Source organism: Centruroides vittatus, unplaced genomic scaffold (genome assembly GCF_030686945.1).
Source record: "Centruroides vittatus isolate TY-2023 unplaced genomic scaffold, ASM3068694v2 contig_1035, whole genome shotgun sequence".
Taxonomy (NCBI): domain Eukaryota; kingdom Metazoa; phylum Arthropoda; class Arachnida; order Scorpiones; family Buthidae; genus Centruroides; species Centruroides vittatus.
Genome location: NW_027120673.1, coordinates 1,219,451 through 1,233,920, shown reverse-complemented (window position 1 = coordinate 1,233,920; position 14,470 = coordinate 1,219,451). Strand labels below are relative to the sequence as shown.

The 14,470-nt window shown below is 33.1% G+C and overlaps 1 protein-coding gene across 3 annotated transcripts in view; it reads left to right on the top strand.

Annotated features, from left to right (window-relative positions):
• Rab5 (RAS oncogene family member Rab5) overlaps positions 1–14,470 on the top strand; it is a 53,326-nt gene that overhangs the window by 18,266 nt on the left and 20,590 nt on the right. For all 3 annotated transcript variants that reach the window (XM_067263732.1, XM_067263742.1, XM_067263723.1), the window contains exon 3: positions 7,920–8,071. In XM_067263732.1, the coding sequence (XP_067119833.1) occupies positions 7,920–8,071 (152 nt within the window). The remainder of the gene's footprint in view (positions 1–7,919; positions 8,072–14,470) is intronic.

Below are 14,470 nucleotides of genomic sequence, written 5' to 3'. Positions count from 1 at the left end.
CAAGTTGACATTAGTGATAACTTCCAGGACATTTCTGAGAACTAGACATTCCCAATCAACATCAGGCATTTAGATCTCAACATTTGGTCCAATATTGATCTTTGGAAGTCTAGCGATACCTTTTTTTTTTTTTCAGCTTGTCTGATTTAAATTTTGCACCTTCTCATAATAAATACTGTATTTTACGGACTATAAGACGCACCTGAATTTTGGAGGCAATTTTTCGAAGAAAAAAAATGCGTCTTATAAGTCCATAAAATACGGTATTAATTTGATTCTTTCTTACACAGATGTTTTAAGCAGCAAGGATGCAAAATTTTTTGTTATGGTTTTCTGTAAAGTCAGTATGTTTTGGCCATCTCAAACAATCATAAATACAAAAGTAATTAGGAAAATATTTAATAAATGTATAACTATTAGCAGAAAATATGTAAATTACAACAGTCTTTTAAATCAAATGTGCTATAAGTACTTTGAAATTTTTTCTTTGCTTTATAAAAAATATATATATATATAAAAATTCTTCTGAAATGAGATTATGGCTTGCATGCAAATATAAGGCAAAATTAATTTTTATCAATTGTAATACCATTGATTTTAGTGAACCACTAAGTTTCAGAATAAATGATATTCAACAAATTGTGTGTTCTTGATCCAATGAAATAAGTTTAGTGAATCAATAATTTTAAAATTAGTATTGAACTCTAAAGAACAATTAGTGTAATATTATAGAGTAACACATTGTCTTGCAGCATTAAAACTAATGTTTTAATGCAACAAGAAAGAAAAAACATTCTTTCTGCCATCCATTCTGAACACAATAAAGGACCTTGCCTATATGCAACCTGCAATACCATGCTTAGGATTGCTATCATTAGTTTTCACATTAAATCCAAATTTTCTGGATGTACAAGTTTAATTAGTTCCTCAACCTACCTTATGTAGGCTATTATGCAATGACAGATAAAATGAACCTCTTGGAAAAATTGGATATATATATGCCTTGCCTTTACAACACCATCTCTCAGAGGATGACAATCAATTATATTGGAGCTGCTACTAGATTGCACTAAACAAGTATCCAAGAACATTGGGAAAACAAACAAAATAATAGGTATACTAGGGATGGATCAGGAGAGTCTTAGACTACAATTATGAGTCTCTGGTCTCATGCTTTAATTTTTAAACAGTGCAGGATAGGAGACTCTGACGCATTTTATATATATCTTTCCTTTTACTGCGTAACAGCACCATTTCCAAACTATGGATCATGTTATACAATAGACTAAACTCAAGAGTTAGCTTGATATAAAAGAGCCTTTTATTTTTAATAACTTATAATTTTTATCATCAAATTTCTTATATTTTTATGAAATGACTGGCATGCCAGTTTAAATCAGCAGTTTAACATCCTTTTCTAGAGGGCGCATTAAAAAAACAAACAAGCTTTTATTCTACTACAAACCGTCAGCATTACATCAAAAACCATGATTATATGTTTAATTTCTTCATTGTCATCTAATGACATAAAATACTTCTGGAATTCTGAAAGTGGGTTGTTTTTTTTTGTGTGTGTATTTTATTATTGTTTGATTCAAAAACACAAATATAAACACATTAATTTTAAGAAACTCTCAGTAAATTATCTCAGCTTGAGAGGAGGGTGTTATTTTTAAGGTCAGGGTAGATGGTCAGTGTAGTTCACACTAACTAACTACTAATGTCAACAAGTCACTAATAGTTTTATTGTCTTATAAATAAACTCTTCCTTATTTTAAGTTGGTCAAATTACATTGTTGTTGTTTTTATTGTAATTGGAAGAATCTTTTCTTTAAAGTGAAACTAGTTTTGTTACATATGATTAATTTTATATTTAAGTCAGTTTAACTGGTGTGCTTGTCCTCTGTTTTTATGCAGTATTCCAGTCATTCCATGAAAATACAGTACATTCCATGGGCATGCAGTTGGAATGTTTAAAAAATTGTTGCCCATTATGTTCCTAATTTATTTAAATGTGAAAAATCTTCATTGGAGTCTAATCAAATCAATCTGAAGAGGATAGTTGTAAACTATCGAAAGTACAGTACTTACAACATTGAATAGTGTTGGTTTTAATGACACAAGACAGAGTGCATTACTTTATAACATCACACTAGCTTAATATTTGAGGTGAAGTGTGTTTTTACTTAAAGAACAACATTTAAAACAATGAAGTTTTCCAGAAATTTGTACTATATACTGTTGTCACTAAATGAATGGAATTAAAATAATATTTACCATATATTTCTGCAGATAAGACTACCTTCAGATAACACGAGGTATAAATTTTTGTCAAAGTTTTATAGTTTTAGCATATATCTGTCCTATAAGACAACCCCCAAACTATCAACAGCTTATGAATTTAGTTTAGATCAGCAATCATCTTCTGGATAATAATACTGTATAGCGTATACGGAATTGTCCTATTCATAATTTTTTGAATGAACAAATTTTATTTTCTTGCATCTGGCAGAAGTGCCTTGTGATTTGTTGCAAACATTCACATTAATTTGGGAATTTGATTAATGACCTTGACTATTCACAAAAATGTCTTATGGGCTATTCGACTTTGTGGACATACCCTACTCTCTACTAGTAAATAATTATGGTTTGTCTGTTCTTTTAGAATGGTTTTAATTTATATAAATTTCAATCTAATTTTTCTTTTGTATCTGTCCTATAAGACAACCCTGGATTTTAGGGGGCCTTTTTTTATGATTCAACTATAGTCTTATCTGCAGAAATGTACAGTATTAAATTCTTCAATTTATATGTTAAACATAATTTGTAGCTTTATATAATAATAATTGTGGTTTCATTCATAAAACCCATAACCCACAGGTCTTGTTAAATTTAATAAAATGAAGTAATGAACCACACCTTTATTGTGTGACTACAGGTAAATACAAAATAATTACTTTTAATACTGGTACACATCACTGTTTATTGGTAAAATTTAGGTACTGTTACATTATGTAATTTTAAAAAAATGAATGGCTTGCATAAGGCAAATCTCCATGCAAAAAAACCCTGTATCCCACGTGATTTTATTAAAATCTATCTTAAATGCCAAGAAGCAGTTTCAAATGCATACTACAATCATCCTCCTATTAGAACTGGATGGCTGCTCAATATCTGAGTACTCTTGATCCACTGTTGTGACTTCCACTGTTCCATAAAGTTTTCTGGTAGTCTTTGCCTATGATGTAAGCACCACGTAGAAGTTGTGATAAATTCTTGCAGTGTGTGCACAGTTGTGTGTGTAAGCTAGAGAGAAGAAATTGGCTGCTCCTCATTGTAGGTGTGGGAGTGCAACATTGTTTGTTGGTAGTCTTTTCCTCTTCCCAATACATTTTCTGTAAGTCTTTCATGACATTGTGAATATACCCAATGAGAATTCTTTCTTGGTTTTTCTTTGGAAATTTTTATTTTTTCAACTTTTTGCAGTCTAATGTATGTGTGTCTTTTGTCTTAAAGCTCAATGCACATTGAATTTCCTGTACAGACTGCATTTGTTTTGACATTCTTACTACTATGAAGACTCCGTATTTCTTTCTGGTGAGATATTTCACTCTATGGTGAAAATATTAATGCTCTGAAGGACACTGGTTCCTTTGCTGCTGATGTGAAATTTTCAATGTAAAAGGCCATTATACTTTGTTGTTTTAATTCCAGAGTAAGGAATTATATATTTGGGTTGTATTGGCATATATAGTGACTTCTGTATTTTGGAATTCTGATGATGAATCTCTCTCAATAGCGAGGTTGAGGCCGAAGTTTTAAATGCGAAAACGTGTACGTCGGACATTCGGTGCCACTTTCCTGTAAGCCTAGAAGTTTGACAATGGCATTGGAATGTCGAGCACGATTCCACTGACTTTACAAATGCCATTGTCAAACTTCTAGGCTTACAGGAAAGCATCGCCAAACGTCCAACATACACGTTTTCGTATTTAAAACTTCTGTCTCAACCTCGCTAATATGTTAATTTTTAGGAATCCTGTTAGGTCTTTTATCGTGTTCATATTTGTCATCTTCTGGGAACTTTTTGCATTACTGATGGAACATACTTAATCCTCCAGGGCTTAATTTTCAGAATGCTGGCTAATCCCTATTTGCAAATTATTTGATAACATCTATTAGACCACATGTTATATTCAAGACACTTTATCATTAACTTAAATTTTTAATGTATGTACAGGTACACCTTTTTTTCTGGAATAACTTATATACATGTTTCAATAAGTTGTCTTTGTGCTGTTGCAGATGGCAAGTCAAAAAAACATTTTATGATTTTACTATTCTTTTCTGCAGAAATTCAATTTAACCTATAACTGGTGATGTGGGGTTATGTATAGTACATATGAAAATAGAAATGTCCCTATCTCCTTGATAGTTGGTGCTAGCAGCATAGTCCTTTCAGTAGCTGTCAGGCATTTAGTTAACTGCATGGTATTAGATGGGTGTATTTTTTCACCTGTCATTAGTTATTTACCATAAAATGCAGCCTTGGGTTTCTCATATCCCATGTCACCAGATGCATATCAGTTTGTGGTTTGTCATATTTTTGTTTTTATGAAAACAACAACAATTTTGGAATTGTAGAGGTTGATGGTGACAGGATGAGAAATCTTTTCGATAAAGAACAGAGTGAGTTCAGTGGAGAGGAAGAAAATAATGTTTTACTAGATTTCCATAGTGACTATGACAGCCAGTTGGAGCAAGAGCACTCTGACCATAAAGAAAGCACCTTATCAATGTCTGGCAATAAAAATGAAACCATAACTCTGAAAAGGGCTAGACATACACCTGTGTGTTATGTTGAAAGGAACAACTTCAGTTGGTTTGCTGATTTGCCTTCAGCAAACATTCCTATGAGGCAAATAACATAATGCATCTTCCAGACATCATTGGGCCAGAAAAGTAGTAGGGAACTTCCTATACACCTGTTATGGAAGCTGCTTTTCACTGACAAACTGCTGCATGAAGTGATCCTTCAAACAAATGAAAAATTAGCAGAAGTAAGGGCAAAGCTGACTAATGAAGACAGAAGTGAATTCAAGGACCTAGACAGAGTGGAATTGACTACTTTCCTTGGATTACTGATGTACTGCACTGTGCTATCTTCCAAGTCTAATCACAAAGACTGCAAATGTTTATTCTCTACTGATGGAACTGGACAAGATTCTTCTACTGTACCATGTCCTTGAAATGGATGCATGTCATTTTGATCTGTTTTTGTTTTGACATTGCTTGTGACAAATGAGAGGAGGGTGAATGATCTAGCAGCAGCTATTTCTGATCGGTTCAATCTCTTCAACAACTGTCAGCAATGTTACTCTATTGGAGAGTATGCCTGTATCAATGAGATGCTCATTGGATTCAGTGGCAGATGCTAGTTCAGGATGTACAGTACGTCATAAAAACCCTGGAAATATGGCATCAAGATTAGGTACTGAATGATGCCAAGACTCATTACTTGCTGAATGCATACATCTACAATGACAAAACTTCGATGGCATCACTCTCAGTGGTTCTCAACCTTTCTGAGGCCATGGAACACCATTTATATACTTTATTACATGGAGCATTACCATCAGTGTATTCAAAAATTGATAAGCAGTTCCATGTTTACTATACTTGGGAAACAATGAAGCAATAAATTAATAAACTTTATTATATTGAATAAAATAAAAACATGGAATTATCTATGAATATAATAATGGCAATAAATTTGCATAAAAACTTTTAAAATCTCTTCTTTCGTGGAACACTTGATATAGGCTTGCAGAACACTGGTTAAGAACCACTGCTCTAACTGGTGCAGGAACCTCAGTAAACTACTTGGTGTTATCCGACTAGCTGTGCCAATCATCAATATGAAGAGAAATAACAGCAGACAACTGGTTCTTCACTATAGAAATAGTGAACAAATTGAAGAAAAGTAATCTGATATACATGGGAACACTGAAAAAACAACTAGAAATTCTAATAGAATTTCTTCCCTCTGTACAGAAGGCAGAAAAAGCAGCCATGTATAGGTTTACTAGTAACTGCACATTGCTTTCATGTGTCCCTAAGAAAAACAAAGCTGTATTGTTTATTTCCTCCATGCATCATGCTGAATAAACTAGTGAAGCCACAGGAAAACCAGAAATAATTTGAATTCTATAACAGCACCAAAAGAGGCATAGATGCTCTTGATGAGAAGTGCACGGCTGTACAGCACATGCAGGCAAACCAGGCCATGGCCACTCACCGTCATTTACACCATGCTCAATGTCAGCCTGGTAAACACACGCACGTAATCTTTTCTGTATATTTTCAAAACCCCAAGATCACAGAGTTTGATTGTGTAAAGGCACTAGCAAGAGAATTGTGGCACCACAGCTGAACTGTAGACTGGAAAATAGTTCCTTCCGTGCAAACTGTTTTAATATCCGAGATATTGCAAAAAGAAAATTCCAAGAATTGCCCAAACAACCTTGGATTGGCAAGTAAGGGTGTGGAATGTGTTCAAGAAGTGCAGATAAGATGACACAATTCACTTGCAGGGAGTGTAAAATTCCTATTTAGCGTGTGAATGATACAGTACTGTTCTGATTACAAGATTTAAATCTGTTATAATGAGAAATATATGAAAGAACCAGCATTTTTACTTTGTATTGATTCCCTTTGTTCATGAAACGATTATATAAAGTTAATAACCAGATTGAAGAAAGATCATTTAAATGAAAAATTCCTTCAATTTGAAAGCTATGTAAATGTAAGCCATTTTACAAAAGTACAAATTAAATTTATTAAAATTAGCACCAATTAATTATAGTCCTTTCAAGACAGTAGTTACAGTTATTAGACATCACTCTTATAAAATAAATAGTTACTAAAGCAATTGCTCCTACAGTGCTCTCAGAATATGTAAATAAACATTGGGAATGGCAAAACCCCATCTCACCACTTACAAGAAAAACATCATCATACCAGTTACAGATCAAGCAAAGGTTTCTGCAGTTAACAAGGATGGCCCTTCTGTAGCTATAGGACATTTTCTCTCTTTGCCTCAAAGTCATATCTGGGCTTTCACATTTCTTTTCCAAGTAGGATTTTTGTCTTCTCTTGTTTCCTCCAATAAAGTTAATTTTCTTATCTGATTTTGAGTTATTTAATAAATGATCAAAATTTAACTAATTTGAAGCTCTGGAAATTGCTGTGCTTGCTGTCTGCCATTTCTGCTGGAATTGTGGCTTTACATGAAAGTGATACTATAAACCTCGGTCTGAGTGTTCTGATATGTCAGTCATGTTGATACTGCATAGATTTTATAGATATGAAAACCAGTTCATAAAAGGTAAAAGCATACAATTTGACGGAATGTGGGTTACAAGTTTCATGCAAAGGGCCAGAGAAATGTTATCAATTAGGAATGTGTAAATCTATATAAGCATGCTTTTATTAGATTATCACAGTCTGTTCTATTAATAACTATATTCATTTAAATAGTTATTGATAGAAATTTGTTAAATGGAATGCTTTTTCATCAACTTCTGAAGAGAGGCTTTTATAAATACTTTATTAGAAATATCTGGTCATAAAAATTTTAATAGTTTATTTTTAATTATATTTAATAATTTTGAACATAGCAAAATTTGCATTCTCAATATCAAATTAAAGAATTCTCTGCAAGGAGTAGAAAATTCTTGTACAAAATTAGATTCAAAATTTACAACATTTGTAAAATTGTACAAAATTTACATACAACCTACAAATTTATTTTTAAAAAATTGGATTTTAATCATTAAAAAATTCCTAGATATTTACTGATTATTTGATCAAATTTAGGAACTTTTATACTAATCTAATTGCTTGCTTTTTTTTTCCAGCTGCATTCCTGACACAAACTGTGTGTCTAGATGATACAACGGTAAAATTTGAAATTTGGGATACTGCAGGACAAGAAAGGTATCATAGTTTGGCACCAATGTATTATAGAGGAGCACAAGCTGCTATTGTTGTATATGATATAACTAATCAAGTAAGTAAAATTTTATTTATAGATTAAGTTAAAGATTAGTTCATTGTTATGATATATAGAATAAAATAATAATATATAATAAAATAAAATTGATGATATATAGAATTAAAAACTATAGAGTATAATAATAAAAAAAAAAAAAAAAAAAAAAAAAAAATAAAAAAAAAAGAATACCAATAATGAACAAAAATATAAATCAAAAAAAAATAAGGATAATATAAATAAAAGAAATATATAAAACTCTCTCTCTCTCTCTCACTCTCTTACTCACACTCTCTCTCGCGACACTGCCCTCTCTATCACTCCCCCCCTCACCGCTCTCACAACCTCTCACTCGCCTCCTCACTCCACTCTCCTCTCTCCCGCCCCCCCTCACTCTCCTCTCTGCTCTCGCTCATCTCCTCCCCTCCTCACCCACACCGCTGCTGTCTGCCACACCCCTCCATTCTTGCTCTCGCTCTCCTCCTCCCTCACGCCTCTCGGCCTATGTAGCTCCTTCTCGCTCTCCCACGCCACTCGCCTTTGACACCACTTGCCTCCCCCTCACTCACCTGCTCTACCGCTATCCCACATCCTCTCGGCCTCGCTCCTCTAGGCTCCTCGACCTCTTCTCGGGCCCTCATCACACTCTCCCCCCCTACCCTCTTCGCGCGCTCTCTCTGACCTATCGGCACCTTTCTGGCCAGAACTCTCCACCACCTCCCTCTCCGCTCCCTCGCCGCGCCTGCTCTCCTGCTCGCTTCCCCCTCCTTCCCCACATTTCTGCCACACCCCCCATCCGGGTCTCACGCTCTCTACTCGCTCTCGACGCACTTAGCTTTGATAATTCTTGAGTTCAATTACTCCCTGGGTCTCACCTTACTCTCCACACTCTCCTCTGCCTCCACTTAAACCCACGCCCTCTCACTCACCCTCCACCCCTCATCCTCCCCATCTGCTCCCGCCTCTTCTCCCTCTTCACTCCTCTCGCCCTCGTCTCTCCCTAATATATACCAGTAATAATTTAAACTATTTGGGCCATCCAGATTAAACTTTGTCATTAAACAGCACTTAAATCCATTCATTGTTCCACTTCATATACGCTACCCTACAATAATGAGCCGGACATCAGCAGTGGTGGTGGTCTTGTTTGGTGGTGTTTTTTGTGGTATGGCCTGGGACCTTTGCATGTTGTTCCTGGTAAATTGAATGCCTATGCCTAATGAACATTCTGGACAATTAGGTTCTTCCTTCGCTCTGGCAATTTTACAGAATGGACAAATGTTTCTTTCAGGACAACAATGCTCTGTCATGTTGCAGCCTCTGTCAAGCAGTGGTATCAAGATACAGATGTCAACTGTCTTCCCTGGCCTGCTCAGAGTCCCGACCTAAACCCAATAGAACATATGTGGGATGAGTTAGAGTGATGCTTACAGACCAGGGAACCACATCTGAAATCTACAGCTGACTGGCAACATTCTTGAAGCAGGAATTGACACAAATGCCCATAGCTGTGTATCAAAACCTTGTTGAAAGTATGCCCAGAAGGGTTGCTAGTGTAATTGCATCACATGGGGACCTCCTCCTATTAAAGCATATATTATTTACCTTATACCATCACATCTTGCTGTCCAGTCCATTATTGTAGGATAGTGTATTTGCATGCCCAGTTAAGTAGCCTTTGTGTTGGGTGTTAAGTGGTGGTCTAGTAGTCCATAGTTCATTCTGTATTTTAGAGTAGATTATTTTTGCAAAGTTCTCAATAGTTATAAGCTATAAAGTAAGTCTAATTTCTTCTTTAATTCCTTGATGATGTAGCTTTATTTTTTTCACCCATAACTCAACACTAGTTGCTAACATTACTGAGATGTCAGTTTGAGTCTGGTCTTCCTTTTTAAGATGTTCTTTATCTTTTATTTTGGGCTTGGATTCATGAACATCTTATAAACTATGACACAGTATCTCTCCAATATCGTAAAGTTACCAGAAAGTAATATTTTTCATTTCATATTCACAAAACACATTGTAACACTTATAGAAAAATAGAATTGTCATAAGATGCTCTCATTACCATCATGATTGACTACTATTGTTTTAAGAGAGCTAATAGAAAGATGTTTGTTACTGACATATTTTTAAAATTTTCTTGCATGTGCATGCAATGTCTGAAGAGGATAACATTTTATCTTGTTATAAATAATTTACCTAAGAGTACTTAATTTTATGTATAATAGATAGTACCTAAAACTTCTACCAAAAACTGTAACTGAGTGAGCTAAGCGTGGAACTAAATCTACCCAAAATTGATACTGTTAGTTATATTAGTAAAAATACTGAAGTTTGAAAGAAATTAGCAAAGTAGTAATTTTCTGGTTTTAAAAAAAATTTGTAAAGTTTGATAAATTTCCTTACAGTGGAACAATCTTTTTTTTCTTTCTTTTGCTTTTAATTTAATATCTTACAAGTTTCAAATCAGAAATATTTGAGACAGTTGGAAAAACAATTGACTTGATTATCAACAGAGCCAATTACTTCCCTTATCATAACTTATCAGATTTACAAACACCTTGTATCGTAATTAATCACTTGCAGTTGATTTTGGTCTGTTAATGAATGCAGCAATTTCCCTTACTGATTTTCCTGCTGATTTTATATGCTGTTCTAAGGGGAGAAATTTGTTTTTGTTCTGTCCATTTTTTTTAAAACTAGTTCATACATAGATCCTTGTCATAGGATGGTTTCCCCTAATTTGCATATTACAGGTATCCCTTGTACAACAAGGCACTTCTACAACACTGTTTTGCTCTAATATGGTTTGAGAATTGGGAAATTCTCCATACAAAATTTGACAACTTAAGTACAGACTCCATTATTTGATATTTTTTTACTTAAATAAGTATGTGTGATTTGCCCATGGATTTTAGAATATTGAAATTTTCAATTTGTTTTGAGCATTTCATCAGGTTTAATGAAAATTGATAGTGCAATTTTAGTCCTAGCTTTCCTTTCAACCAGATGATGATATCACTTTCAGATTTTAGCCTTTTAAGATTGCCACTGTGTTTTGCTTTTATAGATTAATCTCTGTATTTAGTAAAGTTTAAACATTTTTAGGTAAGTATTAACCTTTTTTTATTCATAGATAAGTAATCATTTGCAAAATGACAAACAAAATATGATGGTATCTCAGTATGTGACTTATTCTCAACTCGAACAATTTGGAATTCAAATACAAATTCTGGAAAAAATTGCTGTCCTCGATTGAACAAACATGATCCATTAGAACAAATTTTCAATTAGTAACATATTTTTATTTTGTCATGCATAAAAAAATTTTTATGGAAACATTTTTTTAAAAAAGGATGAAGGTATTTCTAATCAAGATCAACAGAAAAGCTGAGATGATGATGATACTTTGTAAAAAGAGAACACCACCCTTTTTTAACTGAAGTTAATATTTACACAATATACAGTACAGAAGAATCCCATTTTAATGCATGCTTGGGCCATCAAAAATTATTTGCTGTTCCAAGAATCCTTTATATTGAAAGCAACAGATTTCCTGCACATCCAAGAAAATGTTATTAAAAAATTTCCATTTTTCAGGGTTCCTACTCAAATTCTTGTTTTGAATTCCCTGACTTTCCCTGACCAACTTTGTCCAAATTCCCTGACCATCACATTTCTTACGGTGTGGAATATCGACATAATGAAACAGCATTTTATTTACTGTGAACATTGATTGAGTATATCTATCCCTTTTTTTTGCACAGTTGATATGTTTCAAAGACTGCCACATTAAAAAATACAGTACATACTGGTACATCTTGTAGAAAAATGTTTGATAGAATCCAAAACTTCAATGTAATGAAAAAATAAGCAACAAATGAAACATGAGCTTTTTATTTTATCATTACTTATCATTATTATTTGTATGTAAATCTAGTAAATACAAGATAGCATAAAATCAACAAACGGTATTTGATATACAGTACAAATTGACCGCTAAATAAGATAACACAAACACAGATGTTTTCATGTTTCGTTCTCTAGGATTTATGATAATTATATTAACATTTTAATATGATTTTGTGCACTAACGCTTTTCTAGTGATATTACAATTTCAATATTTGTGGCAGATAGATGTAAAGTCGAATAAAATGACTTAAACTTGATTTTTTTATTTTTCTATATACTTTTTTGACAAATGACATATAATCAAATGACGTAACTCAAGGTATACCTGTAGTTTCACACCACCCCAGATTGTTGACTCTGCACTTTTTCATAATGTAACTTGTGTTATATGAGGGATACCTGTACTTGTGTGTGTGTGTATGTATGTATATATATATATATATATATATTTGTACTATTGTACTTAATAATGAAAGTAATGCATTGTTTAAGTTTGTTGTTGAGTGTCTGGATGAATATGAAACAGACCTTAATTATGAATATTTACAGGTTAAAAGATTATGTAGTAATGAAAAGTTTGTTATAAAAATAAAAAATGAACTTAAACACATTTTTGCACCCTTGAAAGATTTCATGCTAGTTGAAAAAATTGATTAACATTAAATTTTCTACTATAGTTTTTGAAAAATGCTTTAACAAGATGTTCAGCTATAACTTGGTCCATAGTTAGTTACTTTCCTGGCTGTTTATATATACATAACAAGGGAAAGTATTGGAATCGTGTCACATTTTGAGACCTGAACCTAAAACAGTCAAAAAGCAGGGAAAAAAAATTATGTGCATGTGTTGGCATCTGTTTTGTTTAATATCTCCAGGATAGGATAAAGATTAAGAAACAAAATTTGGCACAGTAGCTTGTGTATAAGGAGCATCAATGCTATTAAATTTGGTTGTTAAGTGTCAAGGGAGTGAGGAGATATGACATATGACTCCTCACTATCTTGAGAGGTGGCACTTAATGGAGATTTTGTTTCTATTATTTAAAATTTTTTAATGAAACTGATCACTGCCCTCAAAATTAAGATTTTTACCATTTTATAGCAATTAAAAAATGAGATTTTGTTAGAAACACTTTTTATAACAGATGGTACCCCACAATTTTATTTATGCTTAATAAAGTTGTTTTTAAAATAAAATCTCAACAGCTGGGAAAGTTGCATAAATCATTGCTGGATTTTTGAGAAAGTTCTAATGTAAATGACCAATTAATATGAAAAGCTAAAACTAATGCTACCTCAATTCGGCATTGCTTATAATTATGAAAGTACTAACCATATGAGCTTCTACAGTTCTAAAGGTAGGTGCAAAAGTTCAAAAACATTTAAAAATTAAATTTTGAAATACTAGTTGCTGTTTATTGTAATCATGTTGGTTCAAGACTATTTCAATAATAATAAACAGCTGGTGATATTTGGCAGCTTGCAGTGCAGCCAGTGTACAGGGTGCATGTGTGTACTCTGTATCAGGTCTAGTCAACCAGCCAATTGTGGTACAGGTCACTCTTAGAAAAATTTTTAATTTCTACGGTATTTGCTATTTACAATTTCATAACACTTATATTTTTATTGAATTAAAAAATTCTATTAAATTACTTTTAATATAAAATTGTGACTGAAGAAAGTGTGATTATTTGCTTACACTGTACATAATAGGAAAAGTTGGTACAGATGTTACTGTAAACTTATGTTTAAGTAATGTCTGTATTTTTGTCTACAACTAGTTTTTAATACAAAGGCTGTTTTGATAAGTGTGGTAAAAAAAAAAAAGGCAAATTAAAACGGATTTTTGGAAAAAATTTTATTTTTCAACATAATCTTTATTAACGGCTATATATTTGGTCCAACAAGCTACCAATGTTTTAATCCTTCGGAAAAGTAACTTTTGTCAAGGTCTAAAAAATATGCATTGACTGCAGTAACAAAATTCTTATGATGAGAATTTCTTCCCACCAAACTAGTTTTTAAGTTTGTGAACAAGTCTGGACAATAGGATGGATGAGGAATTTAAAATGTAATTCATGCAATTTTGCCATTGCAATTGTCAATTTGTGGGATGGTGCATTGTCTTGGTGAAAGAGCACTTTGTTTTTATATTTTTGGCCATTTTCATTTCAGCTCTTCTTTAAACAGTCCAATAATGTTGCATAATAGGTTCATGTTCTTTTCTTCAAGTATTCAACCAGGATGATTCCTTGGAAATCTCAAAAATTAGTGGCCATCACCTTCCCAGCTAATAAAACAGTTTTTACCTTCTTATGCACTTTCATTACTCATTGACTACTGCTTTGACTTTGGTGTATAGTGGTGAATCCATGTTCCATGTACACTAGATTGTGGTTGAACATTGCCAAACACTGAGTTGCAATCATTTTTGGTCAACAATTGCAGCACCCATTGTGTACACAAGTTTTTTATCTGCAATTTTTCATGCAGGATATTGTT